General features: G+C 37.5%; 1 protein-coding gene across 2 annotated transcripts in view; it reads right to left on the bottom strand.

The window, feature by feature from the left end:
• Nucleotides 1–24,513, bottom strand: part of Tmem161b (transmembrane protein 161B) — a 67,204-nt gene that overhangs the window by 28,926 nt on the left and 13,765 nt on the right. The window contains exon 2 of one of the 2 annotated variants that reach the window (XM_076927100.1): nucleotides 9,460–9,563. The exons of the other annotated variant lie outside the window; for it this stretch is intronic. Within the exon in view, the coding sequence (XP_076783215.1) occupies nucleotides 9,460–9,563 (104 nt within the window). The remainder of the gene's footprint in view (nucleotides 1–9,459; nucleotides 9,564–24,513) is intronic. 2 annotated transcript variants of the gene reach the window in all.

Here is a 24,513-nt window from a genome sequence, read left to right as displayed (position 1 = left end):
TTATTTCTAACAAATTCTTTCATCTTTTAATGCTTTTGGATATATTCTTCTCTCTGGCTATAAGATCTATACTTCAATTTATTTCTTGTTTTACAAGGCAGTATTCCAGTGACATAATATAGAATGTGTCACCTGTTCATTGCTCATTCTCTAGACAATGCTTCAAAAGCCCAACTTGCTGGTGTTTGTTATGCTAATGAAGTAACCCCAGTAGAATCTGGCCACAAAACCCCAAACACTTGATTAAAGGGCTGAAACTTTCAGTCTTAACCTCCAGTCCTGGCAAAGAGACTAGGCTATGAGTTCAATCATTTAAATCAATGATATAAAATCTAGCAAAAAGAATTCTACCTTTGCATGAAATTTCCTTAAGAACTTTAGATGCCAAAGTTTGTGGTAATCTTCTGGTTGGTTAACGCATGGTTGGGCCTAGAAGGTGAAACTTCCAAGGTGTTGTAGCAGAGGGCTGGCCACAAAGGACAATGTATATTTAGATAACATAGCGATGCTATGGATACTCTGGACACTCAGTATGCCTCATGCTAGACATGCAGAGGCCTCGGAAGGAAGCGCCCTGCAGGCCGGGGAAATCTCAGCTGAACAGTGACAGCATCTATATATATCACTACTGTTGGCAAAAAATGGAGCTTTCCCGTGGGTTTTGTGTAAACACAGTCTTGAAGACAGAGGCCATTGTCCATGTGTCGGTCTACAGGCCTGCACACCAGGCTGCATACGTGACTATGCCCTCCAGTTTATGGCTGGTGAGTACTTTGAGGCCGTTGCCTGCAGTGAATAAACTATTTCTTATCTGCCTGTGACTTCACATCTCCTAAACTTCCAGGCCTCTCATAACCCACTTTCCTGGCATGAAGCTCCAATCTCACAGCTCAGCTCTGTCCAGGAAACCCAGACAGGAGTTCTGCTTTCTGCCTCTTACAAACCCCAGCCTTGCTCTCCACGAAGACGGGAACCACAACTACACTAATCCCTTCTAATGGGCAGCTTTCAAACTGGACATCTAAATTTTTATCACAGAAGTGTGTTATATTTCCCCCAATTTCTACCCATCTCCTAAATGACTACAGGGTTTCCTCTTTAAAGACGAATGTTAAGGTGGCAGGAAAGGTCCTCTATCTCTAGCCATAGAAATGAAAGCTATGTCCGAGCAAAGACAAACTGTTAAGAAGAGGGGAGAAATATTTTACTCCTTTAATGAGATAACAGACTTTTCCTTCCCAGAATTCCCATCCTCTGTACAGTTGCTGAATGAGCAAGTGATCTTTTTTCTACATTGATGAGAAGACTGTAATTTTCCCTCGACTTCTCAATCTCTCTTTACACCATGCTGTACTTGATGCTCTGGGCCCTCGCTCTTTGTCTAACAACTCCCAACCCCATTTCTTAGCAGGGGCTTCTGCTTCGAAACCTCTATGCCTAACTTTAAAAGGCACTTTGTCTTATCCACCCTGATTCTCCAGACAACTGCTGAGATCTACTGTTTGCCTGCCCTGCAGTTTTTCTTTTAAGACTCAATAAAGTTGATCCCAAATTTTCTTCTGAGTCTCTCCTTAAACTCCTTTATTAACGAGAATAAAGACCCAAGAGGGGGATCTGCATGTGAGGACTCTAGTGGTCTTTCTCAAAAAGTTTGACAATATTCCGATTCCACATGCAATGGACACAGAAACCATGCACCTACCTTTGCCCAGATCTTCTCATATGTGCAACTTTTATACTATTATAAGAAAAGAAGTTTCCTGGATTCTATGAACCACTGTAGGAGCCATCTATCTGACAGTCGGCTGAACAGTAACAAAGTAATACTCTAATTTCCCTAAAGATGACTTACTATTTTACTATTTTTTTTTGTAATATGCAAAGCTAGGATAGTTGCTGGCATATAGTAAGTGCTCAAAAAGGATCACTGAACCAATATAATTCAGTTGCCCTCCTAGTTTAATGAATATATATGTGTGTGTATATATATATACATATATATATATATACATATATATTATACATACATACATATATGCATACTTTAAATATATATCTTAAATATATATAGTATCTACACACACACACACACACACACACACACACACACACTCACACTCACACCAAAAAGTCTCTAATTACAATAGGTGAGGAGGAACTTCCTGCAATTTCTATTCAAGTCCAGAATTTGAACTTACAGTTGACTTGTTATTCGCGGTAGTTATGTTCTATAAAGTTGCCGCGAAACACTGACTCATTGCTCCTAGGGGAAATACAGGGTTAGGTTCCTGCGAGCCTCTGGTCACAACAACTTTCATTAACTGATCAAGACATAACCGTGTTATATGTGTTTCTGTTTTTAAATGCTTTATATAAGATTGCTGGTTCATTAACATTGACTTCACAGCAAGCAGCACTAGCTCATTCCTGAATACAGCTTTTCTACTGTTTGCAATCATGAATATGGCATTTTCCCATGGTCTGCTCACTCCGACATCATTTCTATAAGATACACCACAGCTTTTGTATCCATATGAGGATCAGGCAATGACTCCGCCTTATGTTTAGAGGCCATTATATTTTATACTTTATTTTGTCTTTTATGACAGGATCTCTCTATGTAGTCCTGCCTCTCCTGGAACTTACTATAGGCCCTGCCTCTACTTCTTGAAAGGTGGAATTAAAGGCATGCACTGCTGTGCCTACAACTATCAACAGAAAGTCAAAGTAAAATAAAAGTAGCCTTAAATGGACAAAAGGGATGCTTAATTAGGAGAACTAAACAAGCAATGTCCTTGTTAGCCCCCAACTGGGAATATACACGAAGTCTACACAAACTGCTCACTAGCTGTGAAGGTCCGTCGCTCACTAGCAAAGCTCGACCCACAAGAACACTGCTGTTACAAATGTTACCGTGTGGGAAAATCTCAAGTGTAGAATCCACAAATCAGGGGGAATGTATGAAAATCTTAGAACTGATGAAGTATCTTAAGAACCTGTTATCGTCAAAGAACTTTTCCTTTTAAAATTGTTTCAGGATGGCCACCTGTTATTAGTGAGGGGTATGTTGCATGCACGTGTGTATATGCTCACACATACACAGAGTACAGGAGGACAGGGCACTGGCATTCCCTCTCACTCCTCACTCTTCTGCCCCACTCCTTTGAGGCAGGAGCCTTTTTCAGAACTTGGATGGGGCTCACAAGTTGTGTGGGGTTTGTTTGTTTGTTTTCTGTCAGGCAGGGCAGCAAGCCTCAGAGATCCTCCTATCTCTGTCGACTGCAGCGACAGTCACATTATGAGAGCATATTTGGTTTGTTCTGTGGGTGCTTAGGATCCAAATTCAGGTTCACAAGGCTGCATAGCAAGTGCCTCAGTTTAGTTTTCTATGTCCATTTTTCTAAATGAAATACATAGTATAGGTCTTATTCGATAATTTAAAATCAACTTCTTTAGTAAGCTGAACTCCAATGATGAACACGTACTTTTAGTCTACCTCTCATTTGTTCGTGCATCAGCTATTTACAGAGACCCCAGCATGGTGCAGATATTCTGACATGGTTATACACTTGATTCAAATTCAAATCCAATGAAGCCAGAATTCCTGCCTCCTTTGATTCCAGTCAAGGTAGAAATATTTACCTATTTCCTAATGAAAAATAAATTGGGAATTGTGATACAACATTAAAAAAAAAAAAAAACACACGAATGGTGAAAATATGACTTTTCACTTATTAGATGTATTTAAAAAAAGAAAAAGCAAACATAAAAACTTCCCTGGAACAGGATTTTAACCAGTATTTTAATGGGTAAGAAATGGAGAGAAGAACATTGAAACAGCATGTCTGAAACACAAAAGTCTAAAGACATACACACCGTACCATCGATGTAACTAAAAAGCCAACGTAAGTTCAGCAAGAAACACAAGGGGTAAATTCAGAAGGTAAGAAAAGAGCCGAGCACGCCAAGCCTTACAGGTGAAAGAATGCAGTATAGATTTTATGTTAAAATAATAGTCTCCAACTCAGGAGAGAGTCATTGCATTTACATTTTGAGACTTTTTTGTTGCTCTGTAACTCAGTGGGAGGCCAGAAGAACTTGCAAGATGATGTATTCTGGGTAGCAAATCAACAGGCTAATCCCAGATGGCTGCTTGCCTCATTCCACTACCAACAGTCAGGACTGTACACAGTTTGATTCAATAGCACATGGTTCCCGTTTTCTCTACTTTGTCTCAGGAAAATGACTGCATGTTTGCAACAGCGGCACTGTGCCTTCCTAACACGGCTATAGAAAGTGCTTAAAGAAAACTGTTGAGCAGGTTAAGTGAAGGCATAATGTCAATCTCTTCATACACTGTGGCACAACTAATGGACGAAGTCAAGTAGGAAAGATTAAGAAGGGATACAACAAAATTGCCATTGATTACCTGCAGGTCATCAGCATTTAATTAATCTGCTACCTTATATATATATTTTATCAGTTTGTCATCTTTATTTTCTATACTGAAGGTATATACTGCTTTTGAAGTGGAAAAAATGATGTAAATAAAAAAGAAAAGGCTCTCACTAAGACAGAAACTCTTACTGAATCAAGTTTACAGTGGTCCTTCTCATATAAGCCTCTTCCATAAAATATCTGACTACTATAACAACTCAGCAACACTGAAAAAGTAGAGGAAACAAAAGAATTATCAGTCTGGACTTGACGTAAGGCTTAATGGCAGTGTACTTTACACCAACCCTCTTCAGAAATTTTAAATGTAAATCTGAACATGAACAAGTATACACAAGCAGTATTAACAGAGCAAGCTATAAAGGTTTTACCATGTAATTATGAAAACGTATAGAACAGAGGTCACTGCTAAAAACAGAATGTTTGTGCCTCCCAAACTCCTGTGTTCAAATCTAGGAGCCAGTGTGAGATCATCTGGCTCTGGGCTCTGAGAAGGAAATGAGGTCATAAACATGGAGCCTCCATGAACGGGATCTACGCTCTTTTAAAGCAGAACTTGACTTACTCTTTCTGCCATGTTGAAGATACAGAGTCCACAGTGTGAAAACGGGTAAAGACTCAGCAGGAACCAGACATGTAGCATCCTGATCTCTAGGCTATAGAACTGTGAGAAAGGCTTCTGATGTCACAAGCCACTCAGTCTATGGTACTTTGTTATAGCTACCCAACCTGACAAAGGCAGGAACTGATCACAAGTTTAGTTTTTACTCTAAATGTCCACAGGTGGGGAGAAATGATCTTCTGCTACTTGTTGAGAAATTTCAAGGAATATCATGAACATTCTGAACCTGGAACTTAGGTAAAGCAAAGAGAGCAAGGAACATTTCAGACTTTAGATGGATATGTGTTTTCTTATTAATGGCTGGAAGGATGGAATGAATATAAAACACACAGAATGACACAGTAAGAGGTACAGACTGAGCAACAAGACAGAATTTAAGCTCTACTTCATGGTTAGTATGCTTCTCTGATCAAAATCAGTGTTGGTGTCCCTTTTGATTTAGAATATAAGATGGCTAGGGGCCAAAGAATACCTCTAAGAACAAAGTAAGTAAAATCATACACTAGTTGCAACTATATGTGTGTAAATATATGTGATGTATATATACAGGGACATACTACATATTCATGACATTCTCTGAAAGACAAAGCACTGCAAGGAAAAAGGGAAAAAAGACAATCCTGTTCACTCAACTGCCAACAGAAATCTCAGTTCTACTTGTGGTTAGAGATCACATTTACAATCCTGTTCACAAACAAGATGACAAGGACAAGATGTGACTTACATAAGAAGCCATCAATGCAGCGAATAGGGGTTCAGCCTATTCAGTCCTATGTACCATTTACCCTTAGTAAGTATTTGAAACTGTAGAGACTATCAAGCCTTATATATGCTATGTTTTTATGCATATATACTTATTGATAAAGTTTACTTTATAAATTAGGTACAGTAAGAAAGTAACAAAAAGGAACAAATAGAAAAATTATAGCAAGATACTATAATAAAAGTCATTAATATTGCCTCCTACAATCTCACTACACTACTGACCTTTCTTGTGACAGAGTAAGGTAATACAATGCCTGGGTAATCAGATGATGTGAGGGGTAAATGATGTAAGCAACCTGATCTACGATGTAAAGATAACTTAAATACAGCACCCTCATACTACAAAAGGAAACCTCATCCCCATCTGGGATTAAGTGATAAACAGTCAGGTCACATGTAGTGTGACTAGTTAGGAACAGAGTGCAGTTTCATTCTGTTATTCAGAATAGTCTGAAGCTTTTCCATTCAGTATTTTGAGACTGTGATGGAATGTAGTGGAGAGCACCATCACAGCCATCACAGGTTTAAGGGAACCGTCGCACTAGACCATGGCTGGCCTTCTAAAGGAAGGTCTGGAGCTGTTCTTTTCTCATCATATGGACCTGAGTACGGTACAACTTGTTTCCCATATGTAAAATGGCACTGCCACTACCTATCCGAAAAGAGAAACAGCTGTTCAGCAATCTGGTTATATCCAAGGTACAATAAAATCATCTCAGCTTCCCCCTGACCTTCAGCTACAACAAGGCAAAAGGCCTCAGCTTATGGATGCATGAGTCTGAGTTCTAGGCTTGATGTCTCAGAATCTTTTGATCCACAATCCACTCTCTTTTCACTTGCCGACCAGCACGGTATTTAACAGTTGACTCTGAGGTCAGAGTGAGAAAAGCCCACAAAATGCAGGACAAGTAGAATCTCTATCTTTCAGCACTTAAAAGATAACTCAATTCCTTCATCACCATTCTGTGAGGAGGCCACCTGAACAGCTGTCTAATCACATTGTCACTCCAGTTGACCCCATTCCTGTCTGACAGACGTGAAGCCACAATAACCACGTACTGAGACTCTGGAGGTCACATGTCCCAATGTGTCTCTTTCCTACTTCACTTAGAATATCCAAATGATGTATTTGGTTTTTAAAAAATTGTCAGTATGCTTTATATGAATACAAAGACTTTACAGGGCTTTTTTTTTTTTTCCCATTTTAAACAAACAAAAAAAACCCCCCTACTGTTACAAATTATGGCAATATTATTTAGTGAAAACTAGAAAAATAGTAAACATTTTATGTTAAAAGGCTTTTTAATGTTAAGATCCTGCTTATTTTGTTAGGTACAGGTGCTTAGTCTTTGAAGGTACTAACTCCTTTAGAAAACCAGCTTAACTATCAAGTCAATATACTTAATCAGGTGCCACTTTAATCTCTGCACTGCAAAGATTCGAGGTCAAAGAGATACAAGGAGTTAAGTTAACACAAACCCAAGTACTATTCTTTAAGAAAATTTTAATTTATTTATGTTACCATGAAATAAATGAGCGATAAGATGATACCTACAAAAACTTAAAAAAAAGTTAAAAACTTTCATCCAAATTCTTTAGCATACTGTTGATTAATACTGTGGTATCTACACATGTACTCATTCTCGTAAATGGTCTTACTAAACAGTTCTATCAAATATAGTAATTCTCAAGCCATAATAGTTTTCAATTGCTCAAATGGCTTCAAATAAAAACTATCATTTATGATCAATAGTATATAAGCTACTAAGATAGTATCAATTTTAAATACAGTATGGTTTTATATCACTGAAGGTTGACAAGAGAAATTTATCCTGAATGCTATAAATTAATGACCTTATTACACGGAGTTAGTTATCAGTGCTGAGAGGTGGCTTTTGTTGACTTCAAATGCCAGCATAAAACTTTAAAAAGGTAGGTAACATTAAAACATAAGACAAAACAGCGAGAACACAAAATAATAACAAAAAAGTAACCTTACTTAAATATATGGCTTTTAACAGAACTTCATTTAGCATTAAAGGTAGCCCTAATCAATACAAAATACATTATTTACATGAACAAGTTACAGTCACAAGAAAAAAATCAACTTCATGTTTCATTTTAAAGACTGAGTTCCACTCAAATTCTTTACATAGTCTTGTGACACATCTTATAAAAGATGAAACTTTGACAGGATGCAGCTCAGTGAGAACCCTTACCTCTTAGAATATACAGTACATACCCTCGGTTCAACTGAAAATCTTGTAACATATCACTTTAATATTAACAAGTTTATTTTACATATTTAAGGTTTTATATGTTTATTTCTAAGTGACTTACTTAGAACTAATGATAATTTTCCCAGATGATACTTTATTCTTTCATAATCTGTAGAATGCAAATTAAGTTACAAGATTATAGAATATTAAACCTACATAAAATTCCAGTCACAACAAAAATTTTATCAAAAGTGTCCATCACTATTCATTTAAAATACACTTAAACAGTTTATTTCAGTACATAAATCAGTATACACGCAAATATGCTGTACTGAAAACTTTAAATAAAGTTTGAATATTTTCCTATATTTGACTATCACAAAGAAAAAGTACAAAACATAGCAAATATGAATAAAATAGAAAATAAAGGTGAAGAAAACTTAAATTCTGTAAAGAAAATAGCCTTCTAAATTAAAGGCTTATTTGTCCTGCTGAACAGAAAATTATTAGTAAGAGAGTCAATCATTTGTGTGCAAACTTCAAAGGTCTAAACACAACCAGTGGTCAGCATTTGATCAGCTACTGAAGTAGGATTTATCACTGACATTTCCTAACTGCCCAGGATGGCTCACGGTTTGCATTTCTGTGTATAGATTTCTATAATTTTATCGTCTAACTTCTTTTTTTTCTGATTTTATCACACTATTCGAATCCTAGCATGTCAACCCAGGTCTTTTTTTAGACACAGTAGAGATAAATGGTATTATGTTTACAGCACAATGGATAAATAATATAGCATAATTCCACTCCCTCATCACTGAATCAAGGAGATTAAAATTATCTGCAATAAAACAAAGAACATCTGGTTCTTATACTAATTTTTAAATTACATCACCAAATGCATGGTATTTATTCTAATTTCTTTCCAACATTTAAGCACTTGCTTCTAACTTCACCCTCTTGCTGACCAGCTTTTAAAGGTAACTAGAAAAGATACTTCCTATTTTCAGTGGCCAGAGAACAGACAGAGTGAAAAGGGAGAACGGGATTGGGAACTGAATCTTGTCTCTTGCCCTTTTGTTGTACAGTTAAACCACCAATGGCAAGAGAAAGCCAGATTCCCTCCTAACATGCACTGCTGTTTTTAGAGTCAGATTCACATTAGCACTTGGAGGAAGCTTCCCAGCCTTATAAGCTGGAGACTCCAGGTGCCAGGCATTATCCAGGTGAGGTGCTGTATACTCACACTCCTAGTACTTGTAAAGTAGAAACATAAAGACAGAGAACTGAAGGTACCTTAACTACACAGGGAATTCTAGGTCAGCCTGGGCTATATGAAAGCTACTCTCAAAACAATCAAAAAATGTGCCCATTGCAATCAGCCTATCCCTTCCTTACCTGCCATTACAGAGTAGCCATCGAGCAAGAGAATAGTGAGGTATAATCTTCTGCATGACACTGGCCATCACCATGGTAACAACCAGCTGTATACCTATCACACCCTGTGTGAAAAAAGAAACAATTAAATTTAACAATAAATTATTAACGTTTGGGGACCCTGCTAGAAAACTATACAATTTGAAAATTATGTTTTTAAGAAAATTGGCTTTAACATTAAAATATATTGTTCTTGTGACATTTAGGTATTCAAGAACACATACCTCATTTAAACTACAATATGGGGTATCACTTCCATAATTATCTTCAAATTACCCAAGTATCACATGCACGTGAACACATGTAAAATAGAACCATTCAAAATTTATTCCTAAGAATACTCTGTATAAATTAAGGGTATCTGGTCAATTTTGGTGAAAGTTCTGAGGTGCTAAGAAGACTGCTGTTTTTGTTTGGGTGAAATGTTTTGTAAGTAAGTTAGGTTTGTTTGGTTTTTAGCATCAGTTAGCTCTAGCATTTCTGTCTAGTGCTTGTCTGGATGCCCTGTCTATACTGGCAAGAGTGGGGTAGTAAAATCTCCTACCATCAGTGTGTGAGGACCAATATACGATTTAAGCTTAGTAGTTTTTCTTTTACTAGCTTGAACATCCTTGTACTTGGTGCATAGATACTAAGAATTTAAATGTGTTCTTGGTGAATTTTTCCTTTGATATGTATGTAGTACTGACTGGTTTTGGTTTGAAGTTTATTTTGTCAGAAATTAAATCAGCTGCACCAGCTTGCTTTGTAGATCCATTTGATTGGAAGATCTTTTCTATTCCTTTAACCTGAGACAAGGTCTATTCTTGATGTTAAGGTCTGTTTCTTGGATGGGGTAGAAAGATGGTTCTGTTTCGTGTTCATTCCATTAGTCTGTCTTTTTACTGAGGAAATGAAACCACGAATGTTGAGAGATATCAATGACCAGTGTTTACTGATTATTGTTAGAGAGAGAGAAGGGAGAAGAGAGAGAGAGAGAGAGAGAGAGAGAGAGAGAGAGAGAGATTCTCCTCTCTTTATTTGCTACCCTGTGATTATTTGTGTTTACACACACACACACACACACACACACACACACACCCTCAAGGTCCTTTGTGTATGTATTTATGGCTTCCAGTTTATTAGCTTTTTAAAATGTAATTTCTAAGTAACAAGTAGGTCTCCACATCTACATCTGTTTCTCGTGACTTTCCCCGGGCATTTTTCCTTCTGCTTGTCATGTCCTATTCCAATGTATCAGTTTTTCTTTTATCTTGTATTTTTTTCATTTTATTTTATTGTTTATTTTCCAATTAAAAACAGAAAGGGAGTGGATCTGGACTAGACGGGAGGTGGGGAGGAAGTGTGTGGAGCGGATGAGGAGAAACTGTAACCAGGATATATCATGTGAGGGGGATTCTATTTTCATGAAAAAGAAAAACAATAAACTAAGGGTATGAGATGGTCAAAGTATTGATTTCTTCATCATTCTCTAATTCATTTAAGAATGAAAACGCTAAAGTTTGAAACCATCTGGCTGGGCATAGTGGCACATACCTTCAATCCCAGCACTCAGGAGCCAGAGGCAAGAGGCTACACAGTGAGACCCTGTCTCAAAATACATAAAAAGAGTAGTATGTGCAAAGCCAGCCTTGGTGGTGAAAAACAAAAGACACTGAGGCAGGAAGTGTGATTCAGAGTGAGATGCCAAGGTGAACTATCACATCTCTAAAGAAACAGAGACAAAAACAAAAGTACACTAACAAAAAGCAGCTAAAACCAGCTCTTGTCACAAAGTAAAAGAGTAAAGACCACTGACTTAAGTGTCAGGATAGAACTGGATTCCTCACCAACTCCTGGATCTACTTAGCAGTGTAGCTCCAGCACACCATCTAAACATTGCACCTTTGCTTCCATAGAGACAATAATTCAATCTACTTCACTGAACTGGGTAAAAGTCTAAGTGATTACTATCATTAGAAGACAGAATTCTTCAAGTAAGGACGTTGAGAGGCACTTCTTAAACAGGAATCCTTTTTAAAAGGTATGTCAAGAGGGGTATGGGGTAAGGGAATAAAATCTGAAATGTAAACATAATATCCAATAAAAAAAAATAGATGCACATCATTAAGTCAAAAAAAAAGTATATCAAATCTGTTTCAAGTCTACTTTACTTTCACATGTTTTAATGCCATAAACTCAGGCAACCAGCTTACAAATAGGACATCTTTGATTTCATTTTGCATCCATGGTTACGTTACTACACTTCACATTCTCCACTGTTTCACCTTGTAGTTTATAACACAAGTTCTGCAATTTCTATACCCCGAATATAATCACAAACTCTTCAACAGGGTCCTGGTTGGTTTCTTCAAAACTATAGATTTAAGTGGCAAAGAAGTTTTGAATTAGCAAAGTGTTATAGACAAAGTGAGCCTCACTCAACCTGGCCTTGAAAACGGTAATAGCAGCCCAGAGTCTCAAGGTCAGCAATACAGCCACCCACAGCCACACTGACATACAACAGTATGCTCATTTGTGTCCTCAAGCGTAAAACTGTATTTTAGACACATTTAATAAACGTCATTGCTACTAAATGAAACTGCAGGAGGATTGATCTAAACATGTATATGATAGAAGGGGATAAACTAGAGAAAAATAGAACTTCTCTTCTTTCAAATCACAAACTGTAGTGAGATACTACTGTTAACAGCTCTACTGTTAAAGATGCAAACCATGTCGTGTACAAATAATCCAACAAAAATCAGAGAAACAGAGTTAATGATCCAGGCTCCAAAACAATGCTGTTATACCTTTGGTACGTGGAGGGAAAAAAAGCATTCTAGAGATGTTGAAGAATTGAAAGACTGATCAAATATGAAGCCAAAGTGAGAATTAAGGAGACTCACCTTGGGAAAGGCAAAACTGGTATATTCTCAGTATTTTTAGTTCATGTACAAATTATTCAATGCAAAAAGTGAAACTCTCATCTGTTAATTTACTATGTCACTTTCCTCTTCTGAAATGAAGCTGAAAATAGCTTTCCAAAACCTCGTCCACATGCTATGCTTAACACATGATTACATAACAGGAATCTTTCAGCTTTCTAAAGGAAATCAGTAAGTCTTTCCTAGAAGGTGTCCTGGTTAGATGACGAAATACGTGATACAAATGGAAACATTACTTTTACCCGAAAGCAGGATCTACAGAAAGAGATCCTTTTAAAATTATGTGGAAACGATTTCACCATAGTTCCTTCTTTGCATACACATATAGGAGAGGTACACAGTCAAAACTGTAATTTGGGAGAACTGTCTCATTAATTTCCTATTTTACTAGTAGTAACTTAGACCAAGTTCTACCGCATTAGCAACTGTAGTAGTATTATCAGATTTGAACATTTTTCAAGTCTCTTAAATGGTCTGATGTTTTTATTTCTTTAACAGAGGATATTTTTAAAGAAATTTAACTATGGAGTTAAGCACATTTCACAACACAAAACTTTTAAAATGAATGCACTAAAGCTTCAAAGACTGTCACAGCTGAATCTCAAATATGCCACCATGCAGTCTTAATGGTTTTATTGGGGTCTTAAAATAATAACTTGGCCAAACTGTTTCTATCTGGATTCACTGCCTCTGTGCAAACTCCCTTGACAAATGGAACTGGGAAAATTAACTTATGAAACAGTTTAGGAACACAAGAGGGCTGTGAAGTCTATAGTGAATTGCAGTAAACCTTTCTAAGTCTACTAACCAAAGGGCATGAAGAATGAGGGAAAGTTACATCTAGTATCTAGAATGACCATTTCAATTCTTGTCAGCAATAGTTTCTGAGCAGGTTAAAAAAAAATCCTAGCAATGAAAATTAAGTAATTCTCCAAGAAATCAAAAATACCAAACTCCAATAGTGTTTTATTTGTCAACACTAGAAACAAAACTTCAATAGAGAAATACAAACAAGCTGCAATTTTAAATTTCAAACTTTGAAAATTATGTCACCTTCAGTGGAGTTGTCACTGGTATGTTTCATTAAAGTAGCTCTCCTGCTGGCAAACAAATTGAAAGGAAACACACACCGTTCACTATTAGAAGGCATATTTGCATGTAAACTTGGGACTCACATCACCCCAAATGGCTTCAATTACCATCTCCTAAGTAAGTTAGGCAGCAAAAAAGGAGAAACGCTATTACCCATCGACCTTCACATTTTTTTGTTTGTTTCTCAACAGTTTAAAATGTTTAATGGCTGAAAGCAAGCTATGCAGAGGCAGATTTCTTAAACGTGTGAAAATCATACTCCAAAAGAACAGAAAACTTATCATTTCAACCTAGAGTAATACAAAACTTAAGAATTCACACTTTAGGCACTTAACAAACCTTCTCTAGACAAACAAAGGGAAATTTAGACGACCTAAATCATATGACTACCTGGTTATAGATGTGTTGAACCCAGGCATCTAATTCTAAATTTAATGATTCTTTTACTAAAGTCTATTGAGTTCACTTAACTAACATGTACTCTGGAACAAGCCATTGCATGCTGCTTTAGAATACTAGCAGCAAGGAAATGTGTGGTCTTGACCCTTAATGAGCAGTTAGCACATACCTTAGGATGAGAGATACATATTCTATTCAAAAGTGATGAGAAGATGGGCATTCTATGGCAATACAACAAAAGGGGAGAGAAGTAGAGAACAAAACTATGACAGGTCACTTTGTTAGGTCAATTCAAGAGGTAGTATTCAAGAGGCAGTAGTGTGGTCAATCAAAAGTGCTACCTGTGCCAGGCAGTGGTGGTGCATGCCTTAAATCCCAGCACTTGGGAGGCAGAGGTAGGCAGATTTCTGAGTTCAAGGCCAGCCTGGTCTACAGAGTGAGTTCCAGGACAGCCAGGGCTACACAGAGAAACCCCGTCTTGACACCCCCCCCCCCAAAAAAAAAAGTGCTACCTGCTGTATGGCAAAGATGGGAGGCCAAAACCAGATATCAACAGGTGAGGCTATCAGATTTAAATTTTAAACTTAAGGCTATAATACCATGAGACATGGCAAAATATGGTGAGTAGTTAAGAAAAAATTCTTCTGGAGACCGAGAAGAAATGTGGAAGAGCCCAGCAGCACTAAGCCAATGGCTTAAATGTGTGAAGAGGACCTGAAATTCAAGGAAGAAACAGGGCAGCAGCATCTCTTATTTTAGTGGCAGGAACTATTTATTATTTATGTCTGTGTTTGTCACACAGTGATAATTTAATAATTTCAAACAATAATAATGCACTATCAATCAAATTATATCATCACAGAAATAAATCCAAAAAGCAAAATTATGCTGTCCTGCTGGTTATGGTGACACATGCCTGTAAACTCAGGAAACTGAAGCAAAAGATTGCAAATTTGAGGCTAGGCTTAGCTACAAAAAGTTGGTATCCTGCCTGGGCTTCATAGGAAACATATTTCAAAACAAACAAAACTCCAAAAAACTCTCTAATATACAGCTGTTGTCTTGCTAGCTGTGATCAGGGACTTAGCAGAAAACCCTGTTTTTATTGACAGTTACACCTCCAGCACCCAGAGCAATATCACTTAGAATAGTCTAGAGTACACAGTAAGTGCAGCATGTGGCAGCCAAATGAAGGAAATAATAAACAATCAGTGTTATCAAAATTTATAATCCAAGATTAAAATATAAAAGAGTATCAGATAAGATAACATTTGGGCACAAACTTGCACCATATAAGAAAGTACTATAGAAACTGAAAAACTGGGCATGAAAGTTTCATAGAAATGGGGAAACCTAAGATGGAAATTGAAATTTCACAAAGGAAATTCCAGGCTAAATGACAAGCATAAATATGAGAGGGGGGAGGGGGAGAAAGCGAGCACACGAGCATGAGAGACCAAATTGTAGATCACCAGGAACCTTTAAAACATAGGAATACTAGCTTGACTATGAAACATTCCCTCAAAAGGACTCATCTCCTGGTGGCTGATCTGAGATGCTATAATTGAGTCTGGATAATGAAGGCTCAAACTTACTCAGTGGACAATCCACTGATGGGGCCACGATTTGATGGCATTTCTGGGACATGGTAGGCACTAAATGGTGGGTAGGCACTGATGAGAGGAAGGAAGTCGCTTAAGTGTGTCTTTAAAAGGTACAATTTGTTCCTATCCCTTTCTCATCTGCCTGTCTTCTTTTTGAAATGATAAGTGCTCTCCTGCCTCAGCACACTGTCAGAAACAAGGGAGCAGTTCCCATGGACCGATACTTTTAACAACACTGTAAATCTTGAAAGTACTTTTGTATTTAATTATGTCAGGTATTTTGTCATGGCAACAAGTTTGTAACATGGAAAGTAGTTAACACTCATATTCTGTTTGATTATAAATATTTTGGAAGTCTAAGTAGTCAGAAACAGGGCAATGAGCATATACAGATTCAGACACATTAGTAAACTGCTTAATCAAAAAGTTCTAATTTAAAAAAAAAAGCAGTTAAAACCAGGAGGCATGGACAGAAAGACCATTCCAGAAGAAAATCAAACTGAGTATGCTTGAGTGTAAAGCTAACAAGGAGGGCTCGTGGTATGTTGAGTTCCCTTTGGGGTGGCTAACACAATACAGGAAAGCGGTAGACTGAAAGAATCTCAAGAAGCAGCTGGCAAGCCTCAGAGAAGTTTCCCAAGAAGACTTGACATCAGCCTCAGCTTTGCAGAAAATACCCGTTTACGGCTGTGGTAAGCATAGTCAATCTCCTTGAGACAGAGTGCTAACTCTCATGCTTGTGAGTGAGTGAGTGCTATGACTTACTTTATAGGAAAATGGAAGCTAGCAAGCAGGTGCAGCATTAAGTTTACTAAGGAACCGTTCAATTACTGTTTTAATGTATAAGTTACACAAGTAACCAAAAGAACAGGCTGCTTGGTGGCTTAGCACAGAAAACAACAAGTACCACTGAAGGACATTTCACTCAGGCAGTGCTTAAAACTGATGAAAAAGTCACATGCCTGTGTAATGTGTACAACATATTCAACCCCAAATAGTTATGAATACATGTTTTACGAGACTACATAAACTGTATTTCTTCAGACTTACAACTGATAACACAATCTTGTCTTCTCTTTATAGAAAAAACTAATGAAACATTATTCCTTTTGACTCATAAATACAACTGATATGGCTATACTCTAGACTACATAGGCCAAAGAACGAAACCATATCTAAGTCCAATGTAAAAGGATATATTTCTTACATTGTATGTTGATTTCATGCAACTCTGAAATGCTAACTATTCCTTCACCACCACCTACAAATTAAAAGGTGGTACATCTTAAGATAAACATCATTGTCCAGTGTTAAGTCATCCTCCAAATTTAGGGAATAATTAAGTCTACAAAGGAGGTCTGGGAAGGCCTGGTTCAAGGAAAGATATTTGATTTACTCAAGGGCCGCTCCAGTCAAGTAGGCTGACAGTGGACCTACATGTCTTTTCTCCCCAAGATCAAATCCCTCAGTCTCAACCCCAGCTCTGTAGCAGAAAACCTGCTGAGGTCTCCCTTTCCTCTCTGACCCCATCCCTAATCACAAAGATCTTCTCACCAAACCTTCCTTCTCTCAACCATCCCACTCTTAGCCTCCCAACAGCAGCTCTGCCTACCCCTGCTTCCAATCCTATGGATCCTAACAAATCTTTCCCTTCTAACCTCCCTGGCCCACCTCAGCACTGTACTCCTGCCCCCAACTTTAGCAGGTACTACCACTAGCTAATCCACCACAAGCCAGGAAAAAAAAAAAAAGGATTCTTGCAGGTCCACTCTTCATCTGTTCTACAGATCCAGGATCCCAGCCTCATCCTCAGCTCTGTAAAAGAATGCCTACTAAAGCTTTCTTTCCTTCCCCCCTCTTCCTGCATCCCCTGTAGATCCCACAGGCCGTCGCTCTCCCCATTTGTTGCTTTATCCCAGCCACAAACTCCAAGCAGGTATCTTCTCTTCTCATTTCCAGCACTATAGCATACCCTCTGGGGTGATCCCCTCTTCACTGCCCACCCCCCACTCCACCCCCATTCCCATTCCAAGTAGACAAAAGCACTATCTTTGAACACTCTGTTTTCCTCCCTTCTATGGATCCCCTTATTCCCCTAGCCTACCCCCTATTTCTATGTGTCAGGCCCCAATACCCCAAAACACATTTTACCTGGTACCCACACTGGTCACAACTATCACATCCATAGAAAGTTTCCTACCAGGAACACCTAGGCATCACACTCACAAAGACAAATTCAGAGACAAATTCAGAAACAGCACCTAGGCTTATAATCAAACCAATTCCAGATGACTACTCACCAGTATAAAAACACAATAACAAGCAAGACAACATATCTCCACTAGAACTCAGTTATCCAACCACAGCATGACTTAATATCCCAACATAGCTGAAGCACGAGAAAAAGAACTTAAAACCAACTATATGAAGACGACAGAAGTCCTTAAAGAGGTAATAAATAAAATCCCTTACAGAAATTCAGGAAAACATAAACAATGTGATGATATGAATAAAACTGTTTAGGACCAGAATATGGAAATATAATAAAATGCTAAATCTAAAAAACTCCTAAAACAAAACACCCAAGAAACCTGCAACACTATGAAAAGATCAAACCTAAGAATAATAGGAATACAGGAATACAGGAAGGAGAAGAATCTCAGCTTAAAGGTCCAGAAAATGTTTATCACAAAATTATATTAGAAAATTTTCCTAACCTAAAGTTGATGTCTAATACAAGAAGCATAGAATACCAAATAGATTGGACCAGAAAAGAAAGTCACTGTGAGGCAGGGCATGGTATGCCTTTAATCCTAGCACTTGGGAGTTAAAGGCAAGGAGATCTCTGAGAGTTCAAGGTCAGCCCAATCTACAAAATAAATACCAGACAGCTAGAAGAACTGTTACACAGAAAAACCTTGTCTTGGGGGAAAAGGTGGTAGTCTCCTTGTTACATAATAATCAAACATACTACAGAATATTAAAAACTTCAAGGGAAGAAGAGCAAGAAACATATAAAGAAAGACCAATTAGAAAGGAGACTCTAAAAGCCAGAAGGTTCTAGATATATATCTTGCAGACTCAGAAGAGACCACAGATGCCAGCCCAGACTATTATACCCAGCAAAATTTTCAATCACCGTAGAAGGAAAAATTGGATATTCCATGATAAAGCCAAATTTAAACACTATCAATCTACAAATCCACCCCTACAGAGAACGCTAGAAGGAAAACTCCAAACTAAAGTTAACTACACCCATGAACACAGGGAATAAACACAAGCAAAATCATAAGAGAAGCACACGGAAGCGCATGCACATATATACACACACAAACACCACCACTATAATCACCAAGAAAATAAAATGAATCAAGAACCAAAGATCATTGATACCCTTCAATATCAATAGTCTTAATTCCCCAGTAAAAAGACATACTAATAGAATGGAAGTGAAGACAGGATCCAATCCTGCTGCACCCAAGAAACGCACTCAATATCAATGATAGATACTACCTCAGGGCATAGGACTGGAAAAAAATATTCTTAACAAATGGACCTAAAAAGCAAGATGGAATAGCCATTTGAATATCTATCAAAACAGATTTCAAAACAAATCCAATCAGAAGATATAGGAAAAGGATACTACATACACACTCAAGCTGGTAAAAAACAAACAAAAACAAAAACAACAACAAAAACCCCACTACTACAGTTTAAATCACATATTGACCCTTACATATTGATAGTGAGAAACTTCAATATCACAGTCTCACCACTGGATAGGTCATCCAGTCAAAAACTAAACAGAAATAATGGAGCTAACAAACATTATCAATCAAATGGACCTGATAGATATCTACAGAACATTTCACCCAAACACAAAAGAATAAAACTTCTCAGTTCCTCCTGGAACTTTCTTTAAAATCAACTACATTTTCAGACATAAAGCAGGTCTCAACAGACACAAGAAAACTGAAATAACTCTCTGCACGGGATCAGACCACCTCAGAATAAAGCTGGATATCAACAACAACAGAAGCAACATTAAGCTTACAAACTCATAGAAACTGAACAACTCTCTACTGAATAAAAAAATGGGTCAAGACAAAGGAAAAATTAAATATTTTCTAGAATTCAATGAAAATAAATACACAGTATATCTGAATTTATGGGATATAATGAATGCAGTTCTAAAAGGCAAGAATAAAGCACTAAGAACCTACATTAAAAAACCAACCAACCAACCAAAAAACAACAACAAAAAAACAAAAAACAAAACAAAACAACAACAGCCTGAAGAAACCTCATACCAGCAACTTAATAGCACACCTGAACTGCAAGCCCTAGAACGAACAAAAGAAATCATACTGAAAAGGAGTAGATGGCAGGAAATGAACTCAGGGCTGAAATCAATAAAACAGAAACAAAGAGAATAATACAAAAAATATCAATGAGACAAAGAGTTTGCTCTTTGAGAAAAATTAGTAAGATCAACAAACCTTTATCCAAATTAACCAAAAGGCAGAGAACGAATACCCAAATTAACAAAATCAGAAATGAAAAAGCAATAGACATAGCAATAGACGTCAAGGAAAGGCAGGGAACCATAGCAAATAGCTAAAAACATGTACTCCACCAAATTACAAATCTAAAAAGAAACGGATAACTTTCTCTATAACCACTTACCAAAGTTGATTTAACTTTAGTAAGATCAGATAATCAATTTAAAAGACCTATAACCCTTATTAAAATATAAGTAATCATTAAAAGTCTCTCAAACAAAAAACAAATATACAGCCAGTCAACACAAGACCAGATGACTTTAGCACAGAATTCTTCCAGACTTAAAAAAAAAAAAGAGTTAACACCAATATTCCTCAAATTATTCCACAAAATAGAAACAGAAATACCATCGCCCATTCTCTTTATGAGACCGCAGTCACCAAAACTACAGAAAGACCAACCAAGACAAGTGAATTACAGACCAGTTTCCCATATGAACATAGATGCAGAAATAATAATAATAATAATAATAATAATAATAATAATAATAATAGATACTTGTAAATTGAATCCAAGACACATCAAAATGAACATCCACCATTATCAAGTAGGCTTTATCCCAGAGATGCAGGAATGATTTAATGTATGAAAACCAATAAATGTAATCCACAACATGAACAAATTGAAAAAAAAAAACCCACCATCTAATCAGATGTACAAAAATCCTTCAACAAAATACATCCTTCACGATAAATGTCCTGAAATTAGGGATATAAAGGACATACCTAAATATAAAAGGCAATTTAAAGCGAACCCATAGCCAATATCAAATTAGAGAGAAATTCAAAACAACCACTAAAATAAGGAACAAGACAGGCTGCCCACTCTCTCCATACCCATTCAATACAGTACTTAAAGCCTTACCTGGAGCAGTAAGACACTGAAGATCAAGGAGATACAAGTTCAAAAGAAAGAAGTCAAAGTATCTTTATTTGGAGATGATATGGCAATACACATAAATGACCGTAAAAACTCCACCAGGGAACTCCTGCACCTGATACTTACCTTTAGCAAAGTAGCGGGATACAAGATTAACTAAAAATCAGTAGCCCTCCTGTATAGAAATGACAAAGGGACTGTGAAAAACATCAGGGAAACAACACTAACACCTCTCCTGACTTCAAGTTGTATTACACAGCTATGGTTAATAAAAATCTGCATAAAATTGGCATAAAACCAGACAGGTTGATAGATGGAATCAAATAGAAGACCCAGACATAAAACCACACTCCAATGGGCACCTGATTTTGGATAAAGAAGCCAGAAATATACACTGGAAAAACCAACAACAACAACACAGCATCTTTAACAAATGGTGCTGGTCAAACTGGATGTCTGTCTGCATGTTGAAGAACACAAACAGATCCATCTTATCATCCTGTGCAAAACAACTGAAAATGGATCAAAGACCTCAACATAAAACTAGATACACTGAACCTGATATAAGACAAGTGGAGAATGGCCTTGAATACAATGGGACAGAAGACACTGACAGCACAGGCACTAAGATGTACAATTAATAAACGGAACCTCCTGAGACTGAAAAGCTTTTGTAAGGCAAAGGACACAGTCAATGGAATAAAGCCACAGACTAGAGAATCAGAAAATATTTTTACTAATTCCACATATGATAGAGGGATGATATCCAAATTATATGAAGAACTCAAGAAACTAGATATCAAGAAATCAAATAACATAATTTAAAAATGGGTTACAGATCTAAACAGAGAATTCTCAAAAGAAGAAAAATCAAATGGCTGAAAATGTTCAAAATCTTTAGCCATCAGGGAAATGCAAATCAAAACTATTTTGAGACTCTATCTTACACCTGTCAGAATGGCCAAGATTAATAACACAAGTGACAGCTCATGCTGGCGGGGATGTGGAGCAAGGCTAACACGCATCCACTGCTGATGAGAATGCAAGCATGTACAGCCACTCTGCAAATCAATATGGTGTTTCTTCAGAAAGTTAGAGTCAGGTTGGGAATCAATCTACCTCAAGACGTAGCTACATATACCCAAAGGATGCTTCATTCTACCACAAAGACAGTTGCTAAACCGTGTTCATTACTGCTCTGTTAATACTAGACAGAAACTGGAAACAACCTAGGTGTCCCCTAAAAGATGAACAGAGTATTACTCAGCTGCTAAAAATAAAAATAATAATAATAAAAAAAGACATCATGAAATTTACAGGCAAGTGGATCGAAGTAGAAAAAAAAAAAAAAGTCATCCTGAGTAGGGTAACTCAGACCCAGAAATGTAAATATGGTATGTATTCACTTATATGTGGTTATTAGCCATTAAATAAATACCCAAGAAATCCAGAGAGATTAAGCAGAGAGGAAGGGACAAGAGGGGACATTTGCATCTCCCAAGGAGGAAGAAATAGATTTTATGGGTGGACTGAGGGTGGGGCAGGATGCAAACAGCACATCAAGGAGGAGGGGGAAGGGAGGCAGGGTTGAGGGTGGGAATGTCAAGAGAGAGCTAGAATTGAGAAGCATTTGAAGTATGGTATGGAAACCTACTGCAGGGGAAACTCCCTAATATGTGATGGTGATCCTAACGAGGTCTCCTAATAACAGGGGTGAATGAGTGCCAATTGGCCATCTCATCACTAAAGGAGTCTTCCAGTACTGGAACTAGGTGGCACTCAAATGAACTGCTGGCCAGTGGGGCACCAGAGACATCCCCAAACAATCCAGACTGTTGCTAAGACAATGGCTTCCTCTCTGCAATCTGACTGCAGGGCCCCATTGCCAAGGACAGCTTCCACCTAGCTCAATGAACATGGAGAAGTCGAGGTGGAGCCTACATGGCACCCTCACCCACATGTTCTAGTGTCTTTCCTGTGGGAAGGTACTCTGTAGGCTCCCAAACAAGAAACGTAAACACTAACCCAGCCACAAAACCTATGCCCTATAATGCCTGCAAGATATGCTAGGCCAATGTCTGATTAGACTTAAGGCCACATGCACAATATGGAACCCACACCCAACACTGTTTGGATGACCCAAAACCAGAGACTAGATAGCTCAGACATCTAAAAAAAAAAAAAAAAAAAAAAAAAACACACACACTACTGGTCTAAAGAAAAGAAAAGTAGCAACAAAATGACTCCTAATGATATTCTGCTATATGTATAGAATGCTACCTTATATATCAGAGAAACCCAGAGCCAAGCATCAGGGAACCCTGCAGAAGAGGGCTGGAAAGACTTTAAGGGAGAGGAAAGATGGGTGGGAGATATGGAGAGCATCAGGAGAACAAAGTCCTCTGAGTCAACAGGGCAAGGCTCATATGAACTCACAGAGAATGAAGCAGCAAGCACAAGGCCTACACCTGTTCCTCTGTGTATATATTAAATCAGACAGAAAAGGAAGTGGGTCTGGAGGGGAGGGAAGGAGGAGGGAACTTCAAGGATAGAGGATGAAGAAACTGCAATCAAGATATGAGAAAAGAATCTTTTCAATAAACAATCAAAAATAGTTCAAATAGATCAAAAAACAAAAAACACAAACAACACACATACACACACACACACCACACCACACATACTGAAAGAGGCAGATTCAACGTTACCATTTATGTGTTAGATCAGACCCAGTGTATCTTTAGGTCTTTGTCCTATTGAGTGGAAATATAAGTATGATGTATATTAAATGTGAAAACTGTGCTCATCACAGGTAATATGAACCAGGTCAGGATAAACCAGATAAATGATGCCAAGATTCTAGATAACTTTGCTAGTACCATGTAGTTATATTGGAAAACTACTTGGATTTTTTTTCCCAGAGTTTTCAAATTAGCTCTTAAGAATCAGAATGGGCAGAGGATATAAGCTATAAAATAATGAGAATTTGGGTATTGTATGGCTGATTAACCAAGTGACTGTCAGTGTGCCTAAGTGACTACAAGTTTAGGTACAATATCAGAAAAATGAATGATCAGGACTTAGATCCTTTAAATGTTACAAGAATCAATAAACACACGATGAAATAGCTTATCAATAGCCAAATAAAGCAGCAGGTAACATTTGAGATGTCCTTGAAGAACAGCCGTACAACCAACATGATCTCTGAAGGTGGGAAAAAAAAAGTCATAAAATAAACACTAGGGTTACCATCAAAATCAGTGTCATTAAAAGAAGGGTCAGAACACTAACAGGGACGCTTGGTAAAGTCACACAGGTGCATGACTAACAGCCTAAACTGCAGCTCTGAAGATGGGAAGTCAGTACATTAGACTAGTTGCTTTCATAGGTCAAGGGATTAAGAACAATTTAGACTTAATCCAAAAGAGAAATCCTCTATAGACTCCAAAACTGGGAAAAGCAACAGAAAACAACCATAAGCAGACGAGAAGTCATTCTCATGAGCCATCTCCAGTGCCACAGAATTGATTATACGAGCTATTCTTGCCTAG

This window comes from Arvicanthis niloticus, chromosome 29 (assembly GCF_011762505.2).
Source record: "Arvicanthis niloticus isolate mArvNil1 chromosome 29, mArvNil1.pat.X, whole genome shotgun sequence".
Lineage (NCBI taxonomy): Eukaryota > Metazoa > Chordata > Mammalia > Rodentia > Muridae > Arvicanthis > Arvicanthis niloticus.
This window is presented reverse-complemented; position numbering and strand designations above follow the sequence as displayed.